General features: G+C 36.5%; 1 protein-coding gene across 1 annotated transcript; it reads right to left on the bottom strand.

The window, feature by feature from the left end:
• Positions 1–1,833: 1,833 nt before the first annotated feature.
• LOC309666826 (protein LEG1 homolog) lies at positions 1,834–24,400 on the bottom strand. Its single transcript, XM_082474886.1, has 6 exons — positions 18,847–24,400; positions 16,921–17,007; positions 15,296–15,480; positions 14,258–14,358; positions 10,252–10,490; positions 1,834–2,244 (listed from the first exon to the last, which is right to left on the bottom strand). The coding sequence occupies exons 1-6, from the start codon at positions 19,145–19,147 to the stop codon at positions 2,111–2,113; spliced, it is 1,047 nt and encodes a 348-aa protein (XP_082331012.1). The 5' UTR covers positions 19,148–24,400; the 3' UTR covers positions 1,834–2,110.
• Positions 24,401–26,232: the final 1,832 nt, after the last annotated feature.

Genomic DNA, 26,232 nt, shown 5'->3' on the forward strand with positions numbered 1-26,232 from the left:
AACCTATTAAATATAGTATATTCTCTTTTTTTGCTGTTCTCTGTTATATACCCTCCTCACCTACCTGACAGATTTTCTTGGTCTGCCTTTTTGCTTGCTGAGATGGAGTCAAAGCCTGTATTCCTGGGGCACTGGAATTTGTTGATTTTTCTCTTTTTACTGGGAGTTATTTTGTCTTTTTAGCATTGTCTGTCTTCAAGTAATATTGAGGGTTTGGTTTTGTGTAGACATTTCATAAATGGACAGTTACTTCACATTTTTGGGGTAGAAGATTTTTGGAGAGTGTTTGCTGCACTGCCTCTGTTGTCTACAGCAACCAGGAAATTCTCTGTGTGCTTTTGGATTCAATAAAAATTTAATCATGGTCTTGGCTCATCAAAGATGTTTTTACTGCACCAACAATACAATGCATGTCATTGATCTTTGAGCGCAATTATTGCATGTTAATTTTTGTGGATGCCTACTACTCATTTGGAAGAGTCCTAGTCACTTTATACCTATGTTTTTATTGACTTCTCAAAATAATTCTGCAAGTAGGTTTTATAATCTCATTTTAAGAATAACTAAACTGAGGCACGGAGGGGGTTAGAAAAATTACCCAAGTTCACCCTGGAAAACAATAGAGCTGAGATTTAAACTATATCTTTTCTACTCTGATGCCCATATTATTGAAACCAATTTATCTAATTTCTTTTTCTACCCGTTAGTGGGTAGATTTAGTCTATGGATGAGTCCTGGTGATAGGGACGGAGTAAAGGAACAAAGTAGGTAATTAAATAGTTAATCCTGCTAGGGGATTGTAAGTGCAGAAGAAAGTATGGGAGACCCCTGTATGTTAATGGTAACTCAAGACAGCAGGTTTGCTTAACCACAAAGCCAAGCAGGCTTGCATAGCAACAAAACCATGCAACAGAAGCCTGAGACATGCCCCCAAACAATAAAACAATGGTTGCATGAGACCCACATCCTGCCCAGTGAGCTCAGCAATTTAATGATTATAGGGCACACCCCTCTGCACACACTAAAAACAAAAATATAAGGAAAAGGTGACATTATACTAAAACCTGAGATGATTAACCATTTTTAGCATATGTTACCGTCTTTTTGCTCATTTCCATTCCTCCATGACAGTCCCAGCTTGACCACATAGGGACAAGAAAACTCCCCTGCCTGAAGTGGAGGAGGAACCAATGACGTCTCCTCAAGAATGAGGAAGAAGGTGATCTTTTTCCCCTCCCCACTTTTCCTTTGATTATAGAAGTGTAGCCCACTAAGTTCTCAGGGCAGAGCACCAGCACCCTTTCGCTAGCCTGCTTGTAAGCCTCACAAGTTTCCTATTCTAATAAATCACTTATTTATCACTTTGCCTCTCAATGAATTCTTTCTTCGCTGAGCCATAAAGAACTGGAGCTCCTTGGAGCCCCCTGAAACTGACCTACTTTGTTCCTTTACTCTGTCCCTATCACTGGGAAAACCTTTATATGAAAGCTTCATGTGGCTCTACAAGTCACCACCTCCTGGCCAGTGGATACAGTCTCCTATGAGAGCAACCTTGAGAAATTTGATCCTTAAGCTTTCATTATCAAGTGTGGACCAAAGGAGGGGAAACTTACCTAATTGCTGTACACTTGTTGTCAGTGAAAGCACACACAAAAAAACCCTAACAAACTAATTATATATTCTATTTGCCAGGTCAGTTTTATGAGTTTTAAAACTTTAATTGAATGTCAGTACTTCATTTTAAAATGTTCTGGACTTTGATTATAATTCAGCAAGACATATTGCTCTAAATTTCATGAAATCGGGTTACATAGGATAACAACAGAAGAGCCATACAAGTTTATTGTCTGTTTATTAATTTCATAGTGATTTGTGATAGCTTAATACAATTTTCTTTAGATCCTAAACACTTTAAGTGTTAATGAATTCAAAAATCAAGAATTACTAATTGAGGAAAATAATCGTTGCATTAAGTTGAATTTAAAGTTAGGAATGCACGGACAAAATCCTAACAAATGAGCATAAGTCAAAAACACCAAAAACAAGAAAACTATATGATTATGATAGTGTTAAATTTTGAAATTACTGTTGCTCAATTTGTTAGAATTGTTCATTTTAATTCATTAATCATTTCCAGAAACGTTGGATTAAAGATTGCAAGGATTGCTTCAAAAATCTTTAGAGCTAGCTTCTTTGCAACCTGTGTCTTCATTAAAATTTTCCATATAGTCAAAGATAGTGAATCTGGGAAGAATATAAAATAATTACATGTAAATTTAAATGTATACCCATTTGCTAAAATGTTTATTTTAAATAAAATTCTATGTATTTGGATACAAATATATATGTACATGATAATTATACACGTAAAGTTTTTAAATTTAAAATTAATTGACCAGATCTTCATACAAAAATCAGTAAGAAATATAAGCAATTAACCAGAAAACTGGGAAAAGCACACAAACACAAAGAATTGTAAATTCATATAAGAGTGAAGTAGCACTTTCTACATTACACACAAATTATAGAAATTGCTATATGATAGTAGGCTGGAGAAAATAAGAACCTTAATTCATAGTTTTATAACAAAAATGTAAACTCTGAAAATTTTTTTGAATACCATTTGGCAATATATGACCCATCAACTTGAATACATTTCCTTTCTACACATTTATTGGTAAAATAATAAATTATGGCAAGAAGTATATACATAAAATGCCATTGTTCCATTATTGCTACCAGCTTATAACAGAAAATAATGTCCACAGTTATGGTATATTCATTAAATGAAACACTACATATCATTTAAACAGAGTGGGTTGGATCAATATGTCCTGATACAGAAAAAGCTCCATGAAGATTTTCTAGTAAAAAGTATAGTGCAGAGCAGTGAGTATGATTTCATTTGTACGGACAACATAGGTTTTATTTATTCATTTATTTGCACTGTTTTAAGTATTTTTTAAAATCCAATAAATTTGCACCAAGGACTGATTTTTTAAAATTAGGTGGAAGACCAAGAGATACAAGTGAAGAAAGATGGTAAAGAAGACTTTTATTTTCATTTGATGTGTCACTTAGACTTTTAAAGTTTGAATATATTAAATATACTTAAAAATAAATCAGTAAAATGTACAGTAATTAAAGTGCATTTTAAATAAAGAGAAAATAAGTTAGAGTTTTAAAAACAGTTTTTGAAAAGAAGAAATATTTTAGGTTACATCTGTTACTGTACAAGAGGTAACAGTTTGGCAGTATCCAGAATACTTGGTCCCAAGTATACTTCTTTTTCTTCCTAGGCTCTTTGGGGATAGGAGGATCATGCTTAATTTCCATTAAGAGCTATTTTCATGAACATCCTTTGCTCCTTTCCATGGAGATAAAGCATGTTACCTGATTAATGGGTGTGAGCCTTCAGTTCATGCTTTTCAATTGGCTAGAGCTAATCTACTAAAGTCCTAAGATCCAGGAATAGCTCTTTTTCTCTTTTTTTCTATCTAGACTAGTGAGGAAGTGATACTAGGATACTGACCCATTCTGCAAACTTTCCCTTGGGTGCCCTTTCCCAGGTCTAGAGTAGGGGTATGTAGTAGGGAGAACATTGTTGCTGCATGTCTAAATCATATTCTTCAATTGTTTTCCAGCATTAAAGCTGAGGTTCCATTCACTCATTCCTTTGCTTGTCTTGACTGGTTTTGATTTTGGATAGGGGCAAAAAAAATGTGATCCTTGGTACTGCACAATTACCAGTACTCATTCCTTGAGGGATTTAACTCATATATATAACACTAGTCATTACTTATATTGGAGGCTGCGAAAGCTAATGTCCACAGAGACTAGGAAGGTAACATAAATGTTTGAGATTAGATAAATATAGAAAATTAGTAGTGGGAGTTGTGCACTGTGCAGCTGTGCACCCAAGGATTGCTGTGTCCATGGGACGCTGTTCACTGGGGCCAAGTGTTTGCAGACCTGGCTATGTGAAAACCCATGGAGGGAATTCAGGGATCCTGGAATTTCACCTTAAGATAAATCTGGGGTGGAGATGAAGAGGGAGAATAATAAAGAGAAAATAAAAAAGAAAACTAGTAGTGATGGTAGCTATAAAAACTATTTCAAGGAGAGGCAGTTCCTACTCAACTTCAGGAACTTGGTGACATGCAGAAATATGGGCCCACCATACCCTGCATTATAATGTTTTTAGTAGAGTCTCAGAAATTTAGATTCTTTTCATGAAACTTATCATTATTATATTTTCACAAATAATTTGATATCTTAAATATCTATATTTGTAGACCAAACGGAAATGCCTTGATCCATTATGGGGCCAGTGGTTTGCAAACTCTAATAATCTCCAAAATACTCTTCAATCCTAGATGTTTCATTATTGATTTTCTCCTTGGATGATCTATCTATTGATATGTTGAAGTCCCCTAGTATTATTTTTTTGCTATTTATTTCTCCCTTCAGATCTGTTAATACGTGCTTTATATATTTAGGTCCTCCTATGTTGGGTGCATAAATATTTACAAATGTTATATCCTCCTGTGGAATTGAACCTTTATTATTATATACTGATCCTCTTTGTCTCTTCTTACAATGTTTGTCTTAAAGTCTATTTTTTCTGATATAAGTATAGCTACCTGAGCTTTCTTTTGGTTTCCATTTGCATGGGGTATCTTTTTCCAACCCTTCACTTTCAGTCTGAGTTTCCTTAAAGCTGAGGTGAGTCTCTGTAGGCAGCATACAGTTGGGTCTTACCTTTTTTCCATTCAGCCATTCTATGTCTTTTGATTGGAGAATTTAGTCCATTGACAGTTAAAGTAATTATTGATAGGTATGAACTTATTGCCATTTTGTTCATTGTTTTCTGGTTGTTTTATAGTTCCTTTGTGCTTTTCTTCTTCTCTTGCTCTCTTTCTATGTGATTGATGATTTTCTGTAGGGTATGCTTAGATTCCTTTCTCTTTACCTTTTTTTGTATCTACTATAGATTTTTGCTTTGTGGTTACCATGAGACTTACATAAAATATGTTATATTTATAACAGTCTACTTTAAGCCTACAACTTAAGTCTGAAGATATTCTAAAGTTCTACATTTTTACTCTCATGCCCCACCCCCCAAGTTTTATGTTCTCAGTGTCACAATTGACATCTCTTGTCTTATGTACCCATTAACAAGTAATTGTAGTTATAGTTATTTTTACTCTTTAGTCTTTTAATCTTCATACTAGATTCATAAATGATTAACCCACCACCATTACAACATTAGATTATTCTGAATTTAACTGTATTTTACCTTTATCAATGAGACGTATTTTATGTGTTTTCCTGTTACTAATTAGCACCCTTTTGTTTCAGCTTTAAAAAGTCCCTTTAACATTTCTTATAAGGCTGCTTCATGGTACTGAACTCCAGCTTTTGCTTTTCTTCAAAAAGCTGCCTTCAATTCTGACAAACAGCTTTGCCAGGTAGAGCATTCTGATTTGGCAGGTTTCTTCTTTCAGCGCTTTGAATATATTGTGCCACTCCCTCTGGCCTGCAAAGCTCCTGTTGAAAAACCTGCTGACAGTCTTATGGACTGCTTTTCTTCTGTTATTTTTAAGAGTCTATCCTTGTCTTTAACTTTTGATAATTTAATTATAATGTGTCTTGGTGTGGGTCTCCTTAGGTTCATTTTATTTGGAACTTAAGCTATCTTTACTCTGTTTAATTTTTTTTTTTTTTGGTCACACTGGGATCTTAGTTCTCTGACCAGGGGTCGAATCCATGCCCCCAGCAGATCAGTGGAAGTGCAGAGTCCTAACCACTGGACCACCAGGGAATTCCGTGCTTCTTTAGTTGGATGAATTTCAAGGCCTTGTCTTTGAGTTCGTTGATCCTTTCTTCCACTTCAACAGTCTGTTGTTGAACCCCTCTATTGAATTTTTCAGTTCAGTTATTGTATTCTTCAGTTCTGTGATTTCTGTCTGGTATTTTCTCTGTGTCAAATTTTTTTTTTAATTAATTAATTAATTTATTTTTGGCTGTGTTGGGTCTTCGTTTCTGTGCGAGGGCTTTCTCTAGTTGTGGCAAGCGGGGGCCACTCTTCATCGCGGTGTGCGGGCCTCTCACTATCACGGCCTCTCTTGTTGCAGAGCACAGGCTCCAGACGCTCAGGCTCAGTAGTTGTGGCTCACGGGCCCAGTTGCTCCGCGGCATGTGGGATCTTCCCAGACCAGGGCTCGAACCTGTGTCCCCTGCATTAGCAGGCAGATTCTCAACCACTGCGCCACCAGGGAAGCCCAAATTTTTTTACTTTTACTTTTTTACTTTACAATGTTCATGCATTGTTCTCCTGACCTCAGTGAGCATTTCATGACCAATATTTTGAACTCTTTATCAGGTAATCACTTATCTCTGTTTCATTAGGGTTTTCTTCTGAGGTGTTACCTTGTTCTTTCATTTGGAACATATTCCTTTTTTCTTCACATTTCTTGACTTTCTGTGTCGATTTCTATGCATTGTATAATACAGCCATCCCTCCCTGTCTTGAAGGAGTGGCCTTGTATAGGACATGAAATTTATCATTTAACCCTGACCCAGCTCTTGGTTGTTTCTCAATCTTTGTGATTGTCTAAGCAATTTTTTTGTTGTTCTTAGTGTCTCCCAGTAACTGAGGGTGTGCCAAGACCTGTCAGTGTCCCAAAGGGGAGGACCTCAGGTAGCACCTAGATGTAGGCTGATTGTAAGCCGGATCCTCAGGCAATAGCTTTTGTTTGTTACAGTCCTGTGGAATCCATGAACTTAAACTCTGCTGGAGAGCGCAGCCAGGCACTCAAGGGGTATCCCCTGCATGGCAGCTATAAAAAAGTGGGGCACCAAATGTGTGCACAAGTTCCTTTCCAGGATATATCAGCAATCTGGAGTGAGACAGAGGAAGAGTGTGAAGATGGCACCCAATGGGTTTCCAGTCTCTGGAGAATATTGTAGCCAGCCCCTTGATGTGCATTAAGTTAGAAGACTGCCGTTCAGTCTGCAGCTATTAAGATAAGCAAGTAGGCCTCTTTCATGGAAAGACCGGGCCCATTTCAGTCTGCTGCCACTGCTTTGGGCTCTGAGGGGCTTGCCACAGTGAGTTTGCACAAGCCCTTTGAGAAGTATCTCTTAGTTCACTTTAGCCTCCTGGGTCTCATGGATGCAATCCCTGTTGCCTTTCAAAGCTAGATGTTTTGGCAGCCCATCTCTCAGGTGGAAGTCTTAAAAGCTGAGATGCCAGATCCAAACCCTTCACTACTCAGGGAGAATCTGGGAGTTGTAAGATCTCTCCGAGGCATGTGTCACTGTGCCAGGGGTGGGGTTTATAGCACAGATTCTCCTTCCTGTTTCAATGTGGGATTTTTTTCTCATTCGCCTGATGTGTAGGAGTCACTCAGCTAGTTTCTGGATTCTTTCCAGAAGGAATTGTTTTGTATGTAGCCCTAGATTAAGTGTGTCTATTGAAAGAGGTAAGCTCAGGAGCCTCCTATGTTGCTCTCTGAATTGAAGCTTTTGAGATGCCCAAGCTCATTTTCTCCCACTTCTTCACACATCACACTTCAGCAAACAGTTGTCCCCATTCAAAGAAAGGAGGATGAGACAATGACCTTCTTGGTCAGGATGGGGGCAGTGAAGGGGTCAGCTGGCCTCAGCCTTGAAACGTAAAGTTTAATAAGTTTTTAAAGCACTTTGAATTTCATTACCTTGAATCTAGCTTCTGACAGTTTTGAACCTTCACTCAGTCTTCATTGTTTATTTTCAATATCACCCATGAAAAAAACAAAAAACCTATGCAAGCTTTCTTTTCTTACTATTTATTTATTACCTAATATTATTTCTCAGCTTTAATATGAGTTCTTTAGTGTTAGAATATGTGTAGTCAAGGATTAAAAGCTGATGCCACTGAAGATGGAGAGGTTGTTGAGAATTTTACATAATTAGAAATAAAAAAACTCCTCCATGCCAATTCTTATCATCAGTGAAAATGTTAAAAAGCTAACTTGAGGCCTGAAAAGTTTGATTTTACTTATTTATTCAAATGAATTTAACTCAGGTTCCTTATGAAGAACATCATAAAATACTTCTGGAGACTAAAATGTGTTAAATGATACTTTGAAAGTATTTTTGTGAATGTAAATATGTATTTCTATTGAATTAATTTAAAATGTTCAGTTTTAAATGTCACTATTTGTATTTTAATTATGCTTTGCTTTCAATATATGTTTTCCCTATCCTCTGCTTATTTGGAAATTCCAAGGCCTTTGGCACTGTTACTGAAGTCTGAGTGTCAGTGGGAATGTGGAGAGTGGTTGGCCATGAGAATAATGGATAGATAATAGTAAATGCCTTATTATGTGATACCTAAACAGTTATGCTATCAAGGTTTATTTTTTTTTAAATCAGTAGTTTTCAATATTTAATCACCAATTTTTTTCTTGTGAGAGTAACTCAAAACCACATATTAAATCCAAAGCTAAATTTCAATAAAATTGAATCTTTTAATAAAATATTGTAGTATGGGCCTTCCAAGCTTTCAAGGACTTTCAACTCTTGACTCAGTTCTTTACCCTTTACATCTTAACAGGGAAGAGCCAGCTTATACCATCCAGGCCTAGAATGCAATTATACTATGTAATAATTTGGCAGAGATGGCTAGGCGACTCCTAAAATTCATGCATCTCCTTTCATGGTGTAGATTTGTCACACAAGAGTGGTTCCTGGACAACAATTTAATTCCTTAGCCCCCTTTGCATCCAGATATGGGACAATGTGACTATTTCATACCAATAGAGTATGAGATGAAGTGAGAGAAATATCCAGGCTTTCTCAACACTACAGTGTCTTTCTGCTGGTGAAATGTGACTAATGTAGAGGCCCAGGGGCTGGAAGAACCACAGATGTAAGGATCTTTAGTCTGCTACTCAGTGTGTGAAGGAAAGCTGCCACGGACTGAGAACACTGCCCTGGAACCATTACTGGAGCAAGAAAAGACTTCAGTTGCATGAAGCCCCTAAAACGTTTGGGTTTTTTTACTCTACTTAATGCAAATAAGAGCTCAAAAACTTATAGTTTAATGTTTACTTGACTTTTATGTCTTTTAAATCTTTCAGATTCATTTTTTTGTTTTTAAAATACTAATATTTTAATTATGTTTTAAGTTTGGTTCACTGCATAAGAGCATGTCTGGAAAATTAGGATGATGTAGTAATTCAAACTTGCAATTAAAGATTTCTTCTGGTTTTCACTCTGCTAGGAAACCCTACAATTGAGGGGCTGAAGCAGAATACTTCTGCCAAGACTACTAAGGCTGGATGGAGGGAACTCACCTAAGTCAGTTTGCTAGTTTTCTCATTAATCACAGCAGGTTTTCTTTTTTTTTTTCTTCTAAATCTGAGAGTGTTATTAGGGTTTTTCTTAAAAAAACTACTATAACAACAACAACAAAAAAGAATATATCTGGGTTTGTAGATGAATAAAGTACACGAAGTAGTCTGGTAGCCTCATGGGTAAATAAGGACCTGTATGGTCAGGCCCCATAAGATGGCGGCTCTCTTGCTGTCTGTATATGCCTTGCTCCACCCGGCACTGCCTTACCCTTAATTTATGTGCATGATTGCCTCCCCCTCCTAAGCTGAAACTTTAATCAGTAACTACCTTCGTGATCAGCTCAACCCTCAGCTAATGATTGTTCTATAGTCCTCGGACCAGAACGGCTCCAGTATGTTGGGTACTCAACAGAAAAGAGTGGCCCTCGCAAGTTCCCAACCCAAAGAGCTGAGGGGAGGCATATTCCAACAATCCCCCTGGAAACCAAGGAGCCCTTCTGATGTCACGTCCCTTATAACTGATAGCCGCCTCCTCCCCTGTGTAGGGAAGGTTGTTACTGCGTCCTGCCGGCTATTGGCTGTACCACCGTGGGGTGTGGCTCCAGGACCTTTGCCTCTGACTTCGTAAGATTTCCTGTGCAGTAAATGGCTGAAGTCTCTGTAGCTGACATGGCTGGGCTGTTGCAAGGATTGCAGGACTGTGGGGTGCAGTCTAACAGGACCCATAAGAAAGGACAAGCCATGAATGCAAGGACCAAAATGTGTGTAACGGATACCCTTAAGAAACCATGACTTTCTCTGAGAGTGTGTGCTTTAACAACATATATCTCTAATAATCATTATTTCTTCCTTTATCTGTTCAACACAATATTGATTTTCTTTAACGTATTGTTTATAAGGCCTTTACCTGTAGCGTTATCCACTTCGTGAAGAAGATTTAGACCAAGCAGGACTGTGTTCTGAAAGTCAGTAAAGTCACTGATGAAGGGGGCTTTATCCCCATCAACAAGCACTCGTGGTGGCAGGCCCTTCTGGAACTCAGATATTCGAATAAAGGTTGTAGGAAAGCAGGCTGCAGCTAAATAGTCTAAAGCCACACACCAATCTCTTCCAAAATCTGCTTCTGGTTTAGAATAATATTCTAACCTAAAAGACAAGTGGAAACATGTACAATTATAATTACTCCACTCAGAATTTCAGCCTCGTCATTTTCTAGGAAAGATCACCTTCTGCCAACAAACTAAGAATGTAGTTTTTAGTTTTAGAATGTGATGGCTTGAGTGCCTGCCTTTGAAGATATAAGCAATTAAAATTTTAAATTTGGAAAGGACCATCCCATCAGTTGTTTATATTTTATTTTGAGGTTTTTTTAATCTCTATTAACCAGATACCTTATACCTTGGGAATCATATAACCAGGTGTTAGACTATGACTAAGTAGTAGAAATGTGCAGATAAAAATCAAAGTTTCCAAGAAAAAATCTCTGCTAGACTCAGACATCCTTAGTAAAACTGTCGATTTCCTGGGGTCAGGAGACCCCTAAAACACTGAGCATCCTAGAGAGACAGATGTCTGATTTTCTGGTCTGATTTTCTGAATACATGGGGTTTTTTTCTAGTGGAGGAAATCTGCTGGGAAACCAAACTCTCACCTATTTGGGGAACAAGTTATTACAGTGGAAAGGTTAGGGTGTAGTAATTCGTTTTATAACTATATAATTCATGGCTCCTGTCCCCACCCACTGCTGAACAACTTGCAGGTTTTGAACAAAGTTGTTCCCCCTGAAACACTGTCTACTCCCTGCTTTGCTCATCAGCTACATTCTCTTTTAAGTCTCATCATAGGTGTCACCTCCTTCACAAAGTTTGCCATCCCACCTGAGGTGGAATCAACTACTTCCTACTCCACTATATTCCCAAAGCACTCTATTACTCATATATTTAAAAGTTTGTTTTCTCGTTAGATTATATTCCATTTTCTAGTAATTAGGTTATAGTCTAATTTTTCTGTTTCCAAAGTACATACGTAGGGTCTATTAAACAGAAAACATTTGCATCATGTTTGTCAATGTTAAGCAAATCATAACATAACCCAGAGAAGAAGCCTTGCTGTGTTTCGCTCACATGCACACAGGCTCCTTCCTGCCTCTAACACCCAGAAGTGGAAGACTGCATACAGTGGACTCTTAATGAGAGAAGAGTTTGGTATGGATTCACAGTTGACTATTTTTAGTCACATCACAGCTGATTATGAAGTAAGGATTAAAGGAAATGTGAATTCATAAGGATTTTGACCAATAGCCACGTAGCCCTAGTAACAATGGATTAAACAAATTGCAAGGGAGTCAGCAACACTAGGAAAGGGGGAAAGGGATGTGGGTACCAGATCAAGACACAGAGGCCATAGGAGCACAAGTGAAATTCAATGGAAGCCTTTCACATTATCCTATTGAATGTGCTATTGAACAATTCAACCAATAAGTCAGTTAAATTATGTCCAAGCAAAAAGAAAAATACACCTTAAAAGGCTCATTTTAATTTAAAATATATTTTAAAACATAAAATATATACATGTACCAGCCAATCTGAGGATCCAGGACCACAGAGTTTTATTTAAGTATATGTAGACTACACATGGTTCAGTATTGTCTCATGTAAAGAAACAACTCCTAGTATTTATTTTTACCTAAAGAAAGTAACTCATGAGGTTTTAAGGAAGTTCCCCAGGCTGTACAGATTGTAAACATGGCCTCAATTCTTCAATACTCTCTATGTCCCTGTTTTTTGGCATGTCATCTTCCAGTGCCCCTTCCCCAGATGCATACTACCATGTATAAAATAGATAAACAAGGATTTACTGTATAGCACAGGGGACTATATTCAATATCTTGTAATAAACTATAATGGAAAGGAATAAAAAAGAATTTAGATACATATGTATGTATATGTACATATACATGTATATAAATATATATATGTACATATACATGTATATAAATATATATATATTTATATACATATATGTATAAAACCAAATTACCTTGCTGTATACCTAAAACTAACACAATATTGTCAATCAACTATACTTCAATTAAAAATTTAAAAATATATATTAGCCCACTTGACACAGCATAAGCTTAAAATGCATTTTCACACTTGGTTTCTCTCTCTTGCTATTCTGTCATCACAGTGGAGAACACCCAGGCTTGCCTGATGGAGAACGAGAGACAAGTGGAGCAGAGCTGAGCTTTCCCACTCACCCCTGTGGGGCTGGTAAAAATCAGCCAACATGACATGAGCCCAGGAAGATCCGCAGAGCTGCCCAGCTAAGCCTCAGGCACGTGAGTAATCAACGCTTACTGTCCTATGAGGCTGAGGGTTAATAGCTGTTGATTGTGCCTCACATTCTTGTGAGAAAAACTGGATGCAATACAGGGCCACGCATCTAATTAATTGCAGAGTCAGGACTGAAACCCTAGCAACTTGGCTTTAAAGCTCATGTTCTTTACAACTGCCCTCTACTGCCTCTTGTGATGATAATAGTTACTTTACATTGACTGCTTCTCATGTGACAGTGGTATGTTAAGCCTGATGCATAGATAGATTTAATCCCCAAAATTACCCTAAGTAGTATGTACTGTTATTATTACAAGTTCAAAGATGAGAAAACTGAGTTTGTCACTGTTTGGATTGCCCAATTTAATACCTAGTTGTTGAAACCAATAGGTAAAGGAGGACATATGCTGTGAATCTGCTAATCAGGTGATTTATTTACCTTACTGGATGATGGAGTTCGTGAGACAGACAACAACCAGTGGAATATGAGGTACCCAACATTCTTGGCTGGATTTACAAATTTGCTTGTATAATGCCAATGAGCCCTGATTTTTGTTGTTGTTGTTGTTCCTGTTTTATACTATACCCAGATTTCTAGCCCATACTTCACTCTTGGGGATTGACTCCACCCCCTAAATAGCGTCTGTAATCATTGATTTTATGCGCCAACTTGACTGGGCCACAGGGTGCCCAGATATTTGGTCAAACATTATTTTGGGTATTTCTGCGAGGGTATTTTTGGAAGATATTACCATATAAATCTGTAGACGGAGTAAAGCAACTTGCCCTCTATAATGTGGATAGGCTTCCTCCAATCAGTTGAAAGCCTGACTAGAACAAAAAATTAATCTTTCAGTGAGTAAGAGAGAATTCTCTTGGCTGATGGCCTTCAAACTGAGACATAGGCTCTTCCTGGTTCTATAGCAGCTGCAGTCTTTTTACTTGAACTGGACATTGGCTTTGCAAATTACAGATTTGCCACCCTCCATAGTCATAGGAGCCAGTTCCTTACAAAAAATCTATATCTATCTATCATGTATCTATAAATCTATCATCTCCTATTGGGTCTGTCTCTGTGAAGAACACTAACTAATACAGTGCTGTTCACATCTTAACACAAATCATTCTTACACTCTCACATCTAGGTGTATAATACTTCTAAGTGTACCTGTGGAGTGGCTTGATAATCTTCTAGGCTATTTTGTATGCAAACCCTGATGCTACTGAATTTTCTTCCCCAAGTATGTAGCTACCATATTATGTGTCTATGATTAAAAAAAACAGTGATAATTTCTTTTCTTTTTTTTTTTTAATAGAGAGAAATTGGTTGTATGTTTTTTTGGTTGGGTGGGTGGTTGGTTGGTACAAGATTTTTCTTCTCAAATTTTTGCCCCTTCTTCATAAAACAATTTTTAAGCCTGATCATACTAAAATAATCACACATCATCATTAAAATCCCCAATGATTAAATATAATATTTAATAGGAAGATTGATATTAGAAAACGAATAAAAAGGCATAAATAAGCCGAAAAATTATTTGTCATATTAAGTAGAAATAACTTGGGATCCATTCTTACCTATCTTCAAAAATTTTGTAAGCATCTTTCAAGGCTGAGAGATGTGCATCCCACAAGTACTTCAACAAGTCATCAAAGCTACTAGAAGGTGACTGCAAACGCTATAGTAAAGAGAAGAAATTTATTCATATTTGAGCAACTATAACAATTCTTCTCTACAATTTAATTTTGTTCACATTTACAATTTAACAATATTCTACATGACAGGAAAGTTTTGTTTCTATGGATTAATTTGTGTAAGCCATTAGTGACTAACACTCTGTAAAGACTATAATAATTATCTATTATTAGTAGTAATACTGAGTGCATCTATAAGAGATGAACTGCATGTGTTTTCCCAAAAGTCAGTATTTTATACTGACCAAGAGAACTTTACTTTTTGTTTATCAGTTGTTTTTCTGCTACCATAGTTGAAATTACCACAAAAGTTTAACATTAAGAAAAGTGGGAAATTACCAGAATATTTAATTTAATCACATCTTTAAAAATAAACTAATAATCTATAGAACAAGTAAATTTATCTTTTAGCATTGATTTTGGTTCATGACTGTACTTAACCAATGTATTTTATTTTGGTCACTGAATATTTGGTTTTGATTGCCACATAATTGTTTAGTTATACCTATTTGTGACCGCTTATCAAATCACTTGAAATAAGTTAATTGACTATTCTAAAACCAACTCCATAATCATATTTCTCCCAAGTGTTATTGCTCAGTTGACTTGAAGGTTCAATTTACCAGAATAATCCTTTCATTCAGTGAGATATCCTATGTGCTCTCACATTTATGTATGGCTTATTTAGGGTAAGAAGAGTGGATAGATTTTCTGTTAATGCTGCATTGGTTCAGAGGGTGTAAATGACATGTAATGCCCTGCTGTAACGTAATGATATTAATATAACTGGCATAAAATTTTACATTTTTATAGCATATAATGCACACAAAAACCTAAACGGAAAGCATTATACAAAAAAAAGAAAAAGAAATTCTCTTACCACCTCCTAAGAGAATAAATTATAAAACTTAATAAAGGCACCTTGTAAAGGGCATTCCACTTGTTCATCGTCTTAGGAAAGGATGACTGACAACTAGAAATATTAAGACAAAACTTTGTCTGGTCCTTCGGCGGTGGCAAAAGCAGGACTTGATCTGATGATATCCCCATTATGCCAGAATCAACCGCAGCAAGGAAGGGTAGTGCACATAGAAAGTAATTTATGTCTGTAAGTGCAAAATACTTATTATTATCACAAGCACTAACAAATGTGATAGAGGATATTTTAAAGTAATCTGTAAACCATTAAGCAAAAACTCACAGATGCAGGAACATGAAAAAAAGTCACTGCAAAATATTGAAAATCTCCCTAAGGATCATATACATAACTTTAACATGTTTCTGTTAATGACTCTACAATTGGAAATGAATATGGGTTAAAATAGTTGACTACAATATTTTAAAACAAAAAGTAATTTTAATGAATTTGGTACCATTCATTTTTCAAAGCATTATGTAAAAATGGAAGAAAGATGTCTACTTGTGCACAGAATGATACAACACCTCTAGCTGAGGTTTTACCATGAAATGTGATTTTTTTCTAAATTATCTTAATATGGTTATAGTATTGATATTTTGTATTTTATTTAACCAAGTTTAATGTGCAACCATGACGTCACATTAGGTCTTTAAAGCAAAAATATTGGGTAAGTGTTGGCAATAGATCTTTGGATAATTAAGTTAACACTGAATTAAGATTTTTTAAATTTCTCTCTAAATGAAACCTATTCCAGCAAATTTAGACATCATGATATAGTTGACTGTAAAGCTTGTTGTACTGATTCCCACTGGTGATGCAGAACATTTTTCATCATAGACATGTATTTTGAATGCAGTCCTACGCCCCAGGGTAGCAGGCTTATACTCCAAACTATGGAGTCCATGTGAGACAAAAGAAGCCTGAATTCTAGATCTGTAGTCATGACTATTTGTGAGTCTTTGAAAATACTCCATTGGTATCCTATGAGAAAAATAGGTAAAGGTGTATAGGATGTGTGTCACTGCAAGAAAGTGAAATTTAATGTGACCTTGTTTCTAATTATTGGGAAATATCTCTAAGAAAGTGTGTGTAAATTAATTTCAAATACTGAAATACAAAATAAAGTTAAAGAATTAGAAACTACCTTCTAATTATTTTAGTATTAAATATCCAACAGAGGCCTTAGATTACTGATTGATGGAACTATTTGTGGTAGATTAATCTCTGACATTTTTATGAGTTTCAAAGTTAAACACATTTTATCTGAGCAAAATGAGAAGAAAGCATTATTTTCTTGTCCTCTCCTTTCTCATCCTTCCTCGTCCTTGGAGACTCCTCTGGCTAGTGGGACCTCCCATCAAACTGCCAATGCTGGTTGTTCAAAGGCCGTCGTCCTTTGCTGTTCCTCAATTCAGTCCCCGTGTGAAATATGTCCGAAGGAATCATTATTGAAATTGTGGCCATAAATCCTAGAATGTGACATAAAGGCCACAAGGTACATGACGAAGTAAATTCCTTTTTACAGAGGAATAGTGCTGTTTTTGTTTTGTCTCTGTCCCTCAGATTTTAGGTTGAATATTTACTTTGCAGGAAGGTTATTACCTATTTTGCTATTAAATGAACATACCAGCCCACCAACTGTCCACAGAGATGCACAAACGATCTCCAGATTCATAGCCACAGTCTGTCCTTCGGCTGGGATCAACTAATCTGCCTAGAAGAGAGAGGATGCATGGGTTATTTATTATGCACATTTTGAAGACGGTAATAATTGTCCCTTACCTAGGCGCAGTTTGTTTGCAAAGATGCACAAACATTTCTCTTCTGATGACTTGTGTTTATCTTCCTATCACTCTTTACCCTTCATTTCCCATCTCAGAACCAATTTCTATTCCTTCATCTAACATCACCGCAGTATTCCACTTTTGGGTTATCTGTTTTGAATATTATTTGCTTTTGTGATTATTCTCCTTTTCCTAACCTAATCGTTCTCAAAGCAATGATTGATAAAGAACTTGTTAATGCTGTTAACCTGCATGAATATTACAAGTGTGAGTTTTCCTAATTGATTATTCCTCAGGCTGCACACGCACGCGCGCGTGCACACACACCTGCACTCAGTCACATATACCTATGCCATGCTATTTCCAGGCTCTGTTCTGTAGCTTAATTTTCCATATTATTAAATCAGAATAGAATTTCTGGTGGTGGACCTAGGCATTGATATTTTTAAAAACTAGGTGGTTGTTTTCAACATGCAGCTACACGCGAGAACCTCTGCTTTTGTTCATTCTTTTATTCCCTAGTAGATTTTGTTTCTTTTTCCACAGTGAAATTCTGTCCACATTTCAAATCTCAGTTCAAATGCATTTTTTTTTCTGATTACTCCAGCTGACTCCACTGTGTCCCTTGTTTTGCACTTTAATTTTTAACAAAGGGTTGTTATTTATTGTTCTCTGTTTAATTTCTAATACCTTTCCTGTTTCAATTGTGTTGTAAGGTCTTTGATGGCAGGGAAACTGTCTGCAGTACTTACTTACCCGCACCCCACAGCTGCTTTTAGAAAATGCTGGAGACATATAAGCCCATCATTAGATGAGTTTAGTCAGGCTTGATCATAATATGTGAATGTAATGAAAGAATAAGAAAAGCATTCAGCCTCCATCTACCGCTGGCCCCCAGGCCCCGGAGTCTGGCGTGCCTCCCATGGCGGACTATGTGCTAATGATTTCTTCTGGATCTCTATCTTTTTGACTCTGAGGAAAGCCAGATAAATAGGAGTTGGTTTGAGTCTCAGGACATCACGTGACAAAGGTGGATGAATTGCCAACTCAGTAGCTCCTGTACGTGACTCCTCCTCAGATCTTAGACAAACCTTAATCTTTTCCGTATATTTTTTCCATCAGAACAGAACAAATTTCCTTATTGGTGGTGTTATCAGTATGGAGTGAAGGAGGCACCACTCTGTTTCATGACCTTCTCCATCAGCCAAAATATCTTATAATTTGTGAGTCTTTGGCCCAAACATATCTTCTAACTAAACACTAGAATGTATTTTATTTTTGAAAGGAATCAATCTTTTGCAGAGAAACATCCTCATGAACAAGGTGCCACTCCTGCTTCTCTCCATCTCCATGTATAGGTTATCACAGTTAGAACTTTAAGAAATTCAAACTAATTTGACATCACCTTCTGCTTTTAATCCGTATCTCCTCGACTGTTCTGTTCATCCCAGGGCTTAGAATAAAGTCTGGCACCTAGTAGGAGTTCAATAAATATTTGTAGAATGCCCAATAGGTTGAATATGAAGTCTTTTTGTGTTTGGCAACTATGCCATATGCCCCATTGCAGTTTCTAGTCAAAACAGGCAACACAGAAAGACTGATGGAGGAGAAGGAGAAGCAGTAGAAAAATAAGGGTTATGAGGGGAAAAGAGGAAAAAGAAAAGAATCAATTTTCAAAGACATGCTATGGTGTATACAGAGTTCCATTTCCCAATTACAACATGGTTATATTAGAAGATCATTAGAATAAAAACAAGGGTCATTCTTACCTGTAGTATATTGCCAGCCATGCTGCAAAGGCAATCCCCATAAAAAATTTTGTTCATTATCTGGTGCAAATTTTTCAAAATAACTGGCTGTTTTGTTCATGAGGATTTTGTACATCCCCATTCTCTTAGAGTATACCCAGGGATCAATAACATACTTCCCATTCTCCACCCTGTAGTCACTGAACTGACCAGGACTCTCACTCCACAGGGGGGGATACAGATCTGAGATACTGAAAGCTCCTGCTAAAGAAACAGAAATGCAACCAACTAGTGCACAGGCCCAAGGAGGAAGGAAAGCCATCACGCCAGAGCTGGGGGTGGAGATTGTGGCAGAGCTTTTATTGGGAAGTGGAGGAAGAAGTCATGGTATTTGCTTATATCCTAGCAAATCAAATCTCTGTTCTTTTTCCTGGAGATGATAGTCCTTCCCTGGGAAAGTCTTACCAGTGAAAACAGGCTGCTTCCCCAGGTAAAGAGAACAAACTAGAGGATACCAGAAGGGAGAGGGAAGGGAAGGGGGGCAGTTTGAGGTAGGGAATTAAGAGATACAAACTACTATGTATAAAATAAATAATCAACAAGATCATATTATACAGCACTATATATATATATATAGCTATTATTTTGTAATAAATTTAAATTGAGTATAATCTATAAAAATGTTGAATCACTATGTTGTATACCTGAAACTAATATAATATTGTACATCAACTATACTTCAATTTTAAAAAAGGAAATGAAAAAAATAGGGGGCTTCCCTTGTTTAATAACATCATCAATATGTTATTCACATGACAGTTGAAAAAAGCTGTTGAAAATTTTAATGTTGAATGAGTCAATATTTTAAACACTTTTAGGAAACTGCTACTATATTTACATTGTCCTTTAATGCCTATGAAGTTAAGCACACTCCTACACATCTGTCTTGACCTTATTCATCTAGAAATATAAAGACATGGAATTTACTTATCTTTGCAGAAAAGAGTTTACATAGCAAACCTGAGATTGCTATTATAAGAAAAACCTGCTGGCAAGGTTGACCCTTGGCTGGCATTTGTGTACTTGGCTCTCAAAGTTCCCAATCTACAGCTAAGTGACAAGGTGATTAACTGTACCTAGACTGTGCAAACAATAAGGTATGTGTGAAACACCTGCTTCCTTGTAGAGTCTGGAATTTTCATATGTGACCAGCCCCCTAGTAAATCAGAGGATGCCTATGTGACTAGCCCCCCCATAAACATCTTGGGCACTGAGCTTTTAATGGGCATCCCTGGGTGGAAACATCACACATATGTTGCTGCACGTTTGTTGCTGTGGTGAAAGTGTGCCCTGTGTGACCTCTCACGGGAGGGAGAGAGCATACCTGGAAACCGACACATGCATTCCTCTAGACTCTGCCTGTGTCTTTTCCCTTAGGGTTCAGCTGCATATCCTACTACATCACTGTAGAGAATCTTATCCATGAGTATAACTACATGCTGAGTCCTGTGAGTACTTCTAGAGAATGTTTGATCATAGGTCCCTGATGGAAAACCTTCAGATGCCCATTAGTTTATCTCTCACCAAAGACTAAGAAAAAACTTTTTATACATTTAGTTAGCATATTTATTGAATATGAAAACTGCTAGATCCCATACTGAATCACATATCTCTAGATTCCAGAGGGAAAGACAAAGTCTAACCGATTCTAATTTCAGGTGTAATTTTCAACTAATATAAAAAAAAATTCCTGGTGATTACAATTTCATTATAAAGGAATGGAATCCTCTAAAAGGGCTGAGTTTTCTCCATGCAAAAGCTATTCAACAGTGTTTGGGGGGGTAATGTACATGAAATTGATATATTGGCTAACATATAAAATAGTTGAATTTTGGAACTCCTGCATCAGAACCTAAAGAATAGCTTAGGCTAGGATGGCCTATAATATTATAGATAAAACTACAGACACCTTCCAGGAGTTCCCGAGCCTAAATTATGATTTAAAAATATATCACATATGATATTAGAGTACTTCCGTCTCAAAAAGAAGCTTTAATATATTGCACAGTAAATATGAATGTTGATATACTAGGATTTATGAAAATATATGAAAGATCCACTTAATAGAAGTTTCTGTTGCAAGGGAGAAGCTTGAAGTGTGCCTGTGTATCCAATAGGCCAAGCCAGTTTGTTGGCAAAAATTCCTAGTTAATTTCCAATTTTCCTTCTTCCTTAGAATTTTAGTTAGGAACATGGACAACCAGAATTAAGACTACATTTCCAGTATCCCTGGCTCAAGCAACCACGTTACTAATTGCTGGCCACTGGAACATAAATGGAAATGGTGCCCACATGTCCCTTAAAAGAAGAGGACATGCCACTTCCTTATCCCTTCATCTGTGTTGTAGTTTGGATTGTGAAAGTAATGGCTATAATTCCATCTCGACACTTAAGGACAATGATACTATCTTGGGAATGGTAGAATGCAAAGCTAGATCCCCGAGAACTATGGAGCCATACTTTCATCCTTCTTCTATTCCCCACCCTTGGTCGAAGAGTAGAAAGATTTAGAGTGTTTTGTATGCAAAGCACATGGCTTTATGCTCACACATGAAGAGTCCTAGTAATCAATAAAATTTTTTGAACTGTCAGAAACAGAAGGTATAGTCAATGTTTCTAAAATAAAGTATCCCTACTCCAATAAAAATTAATTTTAAAAAACAAATAAAATAAAATAAGGTATCCCTAAATATTTAATTGGTTTATACTTAAGAGCATGTAAAATATTTTTAAAGTTAATATTTTAATTACACGTGATATATTTATATAAGTGTAATAGTACAGCAGATAGGCTATATTTTTCCTGATTAAATATTCCTTGGTTATACTTTTTTGTCTGAAATGGGTTATTATTAACTCCTTTGTAAAATTATCTTTATTCCCTCTACTATGGAATGAAATATAAAGGGAAAGAAGCAAAAACCAAAACCAAAATAAAAAAAAAGCAAAACACCAAAACTGCATCTTCATTGGAACAAGGACATGGATATACTTGAAAATTATACACTAGAAACATATTTAAAACAAAGATGTACCCTGAACTCCTTGACCTGGTATGCAGGTTAAACATTAACTTTTTGGGAGATCTAGAGCCACAAGAGGAGAATATCACTAGACACCCTGTTTGAAACCCCAGAAGAGAAGAAAGTGCGAGATAAATCACATCTACACATGATTTTGATTACCTAACTCTTACCCTTTAATTGAGGGCACTGTCCCTACAATCTCCACCAGCTTTCTACAAGACTTATTGGTTATCTCTTTAAATTTTCCATTTTTAAAAAATTACCTAATTCTAAGAGCTATCACTCCATTTCTGGAACACTGCAAAGTTAGGGTACTGCTGTCCCGAATTCTTGTCCCTCCTGATCCAATCCATCTTATGCAGTGCATTCAGAATAAGATCTCATGGCACTGTTTTGATCTTGTTATGACACCATTCAAGATATTACTATAAACACTGCTCTCCACTTAACCAAGTCCAGACTACAATGTTTTGATCACCTGTCAGCTTTTCAACCTTATCCAACTATCTTTGTTACACAGAAATACCTCATCCACTGTCCCTTTGAATAATCCATTTGTGGTTTTCACACTTTATGTTTGATTGTAGCTTTCTCTTTCTCATCTCCACTTTACCCTATTGTACTTTTTTCAATCAGCTCAAGTTCTATTCTCAAAAATCTTCCATGATTCAGCACATTGCTTTGCATGCAATAGATACACTTTCAGTGGACTTAATTTCATTTGCCTTTAAGAAATGAGATGTATTCTGAATATATTCTGAATAGGCCAATGTAAAAAGAGTTCAGTTACTCTGAAGAGTACAGTACGTAATGTTTCTTTTTTTCCTCTGGATACTTTCAGGAGTTTTCTTTGTTTTCAGCAGTTTGCATATAATATGCTAATGATTTTTTTTAATTTATGCATCCTGTTTGGTGTTTTCTGTACTTCATGGGTTTGTAGTTTTATGTGTGTCATTAACTTTGGAAAATTCTGAGTCATTAATATTTCAAATATTTCTTCTGCCCCATTCTCTTTTTTCTGTTCTATTTTTCCCTATCTTTTATTCATTTATGTTTTGGTAATTTCTATTCACCTATTTTCAAGTTCACCAATTTTTTTTTGCCTCAGCAAAGTATATTAATGAGATATTGATATACCTTTCATAGACATTCCTCATCTCTGTTAACATTTCCATTTCTTATTTCTTAAGGTTTCTATCCTTTTGCTGAAATTAGCTGTATGATCTTGTATGTTGACCACCTCTTCCATTAGGGACTTTAACATATCAATCTTCGATATCTGAGTCTGGTGCTAATTTCTTTCCAGCTTGGAAGTACATTCATTTCTTTGACTTCATATGCTTCAAAAAAAATTTTGAACGTGGCAACGTACCAAAAAGGAATAATAAATATTAATATTTTTTTTGTACAAAGACAGGCTACATTGAATTCTGAGCTATTGGAACTTAGGTCATCTAGGTGCAAAAGTGCTATTCACCCTCCTCTTGTTCTAGTTTTAGGCCTTCTGCCATGTATTTCCTTTTCCCCATGTTTACACAGTTTTTATCTTACCTTCTCCCAGTGTCCTGAGAGTGACAGTTTGTTGCCGTATTATTCCCACACACAGAGATTAGGGCTTTTGTTCCATAAAAGAATAAGAGAGAAGGGGCCAAAAGGAGTTTTTTGTCCCTCCTCCAGAAGCAGCTACTCCCCCTCTCTGCTTGCACATGGAGGAATCTTTCTCAAGACTCTCTGCGGTCTTCCTTGTAAGAAATAATATTGTTTTTTGCTGAAGTGCATGGGAGGTGAAAGGAAAGAGGAATCTGAAAGGTGACTCCCAGATATTTGGCTTGGCCTGAGACACGTACAGGTAGAATCCCCAAGGCCACTATATATCCATCCAGTCTTAGGCGAGAGATTTAACTCTTTCCAGAGTCATCCTTGGAATGGAAGACTTGAACTTAAGTCTTTTTCCAGCTTCAGTGTGTTCTTGCCTTGAAATTACCTAAACCACAATAACTCAGAATTCAATGCAACTCATCTTTGTACAAAGGTAGATTAATATTTATTATGCCTTTTTGATATGTTGCCAGTTCTAAGTTGCCAGGTCATTGAGTTGAGTTATTTATGTACAGTGATGCTTTGACTGTCCTTTCTTTATTATCCAAGCAAAAATTTTTCCCAAGGTCTTCACATCCTTGGTTGATCACAATCAACAGCTAGAGACATGTCATTCTGTCGGAAAAATGAGATTTTGGGGGGATAGCTGTAGCAAATATTCTCAAGCACAAATAGTTTCCTTCAAAATACTTGAACCTAGATTCACCTTTCTTTTGCTACACTGAATCCTCTCTGAGCTTTTTCCATTGTGTCCTCTGCTCCATTTTATTTTATTTTATTTATTTATTTTTTAATATCTTTATTGGAGTATAATTGCTTTACATTGTTGTGTTAGTTGCTGCTGTATAACAAAGTGAACCAGCTATAGGTATGCATATATCCCATATCCCCTCCCTCTTGCGTCTCCCTCCCACCCTCCCTATCCCACCCCTCTAGGTGGTCACAAAGCACAGAGCTGATCTCCCTGTGCTATGCAGCTGCTTCCCACTAGCTAGCTATTTTACATTTGGTAGTTGCTCCACTTTAAATAATTGACAAATATAATCCTCACCCTCTTCATAGACATTCCCTCCATTTCCATTGCTTTGTCTTTACTGACACTTGTCTTTCCTTCAACACTTGTCTTCCATGGAGAATAGTTCCTGGGCATCCTTATTCACTTACAGCTCGTAACTACCAGGCAGACTCACCAAGATGGAAACTACCCCACTGAACACCGTATTGACACGTTCCTATAACATCATCATTTCATTTACTTTCACTTCCATTTCTCCATTCTTTTGGTGATTGCTGTGGATTTTTAACAATAATTCTTCCTTGTTTAAATGTTCTATTTAAAACCTTACCTGTTGTGTTTCTCCTTATTTTCTATCATTCATTATGTCAAAATGAATTCTCAGAATTAGACACTCCAGTAGAAACAGGAATATTTTCCTTGATAGTTTTGACACTCACCCTCTTGTGATAAAGCAGGTCCATAATCCTGTATGGATAATATCACTGTGTTAGATATAATGGCCACAAAATCTGTGCAATTCCACCCATGAAGGGATAGAGTGTATTTCTCCACGTCAACTGAGATGATTGGTGATTTGCTTTGCCCACAGAATGTAGTGAAAGTGATGCTGAGCAACTTGCCAGCCTAGACATTAAGATGCCTTGCTGTTTCTGCTCTTGCCCTTTTAGAAAGCACACTCCATGTGAACAAGCTCCATCTAGTTTGCCGAAGAGGTACATGGTAGAGAACCAGATGACAGGAAGCCAATCACCAAAGTTGAGGTTGTTCTATATCATACAGCTTCAATCCAGCCCCGAGATTACTAAAAAATCACATTAGTGAGCCAAGGCAAGAGCAACAGAAAATCTGCCAGCAGAGCCTAACCCAAACTGCTGACCCATAGACGGTGAGTTCATGCATGAATGTTGTTATAAGCTGCTAAATTTGGGGGTGATTTGTAGCATAGCAATAGACAAATGATACAAATACACTAGTAATTTAGAATGCAAAAGTTTTTCAGGTTTTAGAAAGGTAAGTAAGTTTAAGAATATAAAAAATCATGATACATTCTAAAAACTTGCAGAGAGAAACATAATAATCGAATGACTTAGATATTCCACCAGTAACTGCAAAAAGACAATGGAGTAGAATTTTCAAAGCATTGAAGGAAAAAAACCTTAGATCTGAGGATTTTATATCCTATCAAACTGTCATTTACATTTCAGGACATAAGAAAATATATGCATTAAATAACCTCAAGTAGAGTCTGAGCCAAATCCCATAATCAAACACATTAAAGTTTATTCAATGCAACCTGAGGCCTTAGATTTCAGAAGACTGAATGAGTTTTGAATGAAGTATTCTAAACAAGAGAAAGAAGTCTAAGAGATCTTGCAAGAGATCTATGAAGTTTATGCAGTCAAATGAATAAAACTAAACACCTTGATAAAATTTCTTTTTGTCTTAGAAAAATACCAAATGTAAAGTACATGTATTGTAAAATCGAGGGTAGTCATCAGTTAGATCCATTCAACTATGACTTGCTTAATAGGTAATGAACTGTAACTTGCTTTCACTGATCAAGCTCACTCTTTTTTGTTTTTACAAAAACTTAGACGTCCTCCAAGCATCACACAGCCTAAACAATAAGATGTTTATCTGAGCTGTTTTTCAGGAACTTGGAATCAGCTGTGTCCAGTTTGAGCTTGAGTTGGTTAAGACTGG

Source organism: Balaenoptera physalus (assembly GCF_965194825.1).
Source record: "Balaenoptera physalus genome assembly, chromosome: 9".
Lineage (NCBI taxonomy): Eukaryota > Metazoa > Chordata > Mammalia > Artiodactyla > Balaenopteridae > Balaenoptera > Balaenoptera physalus.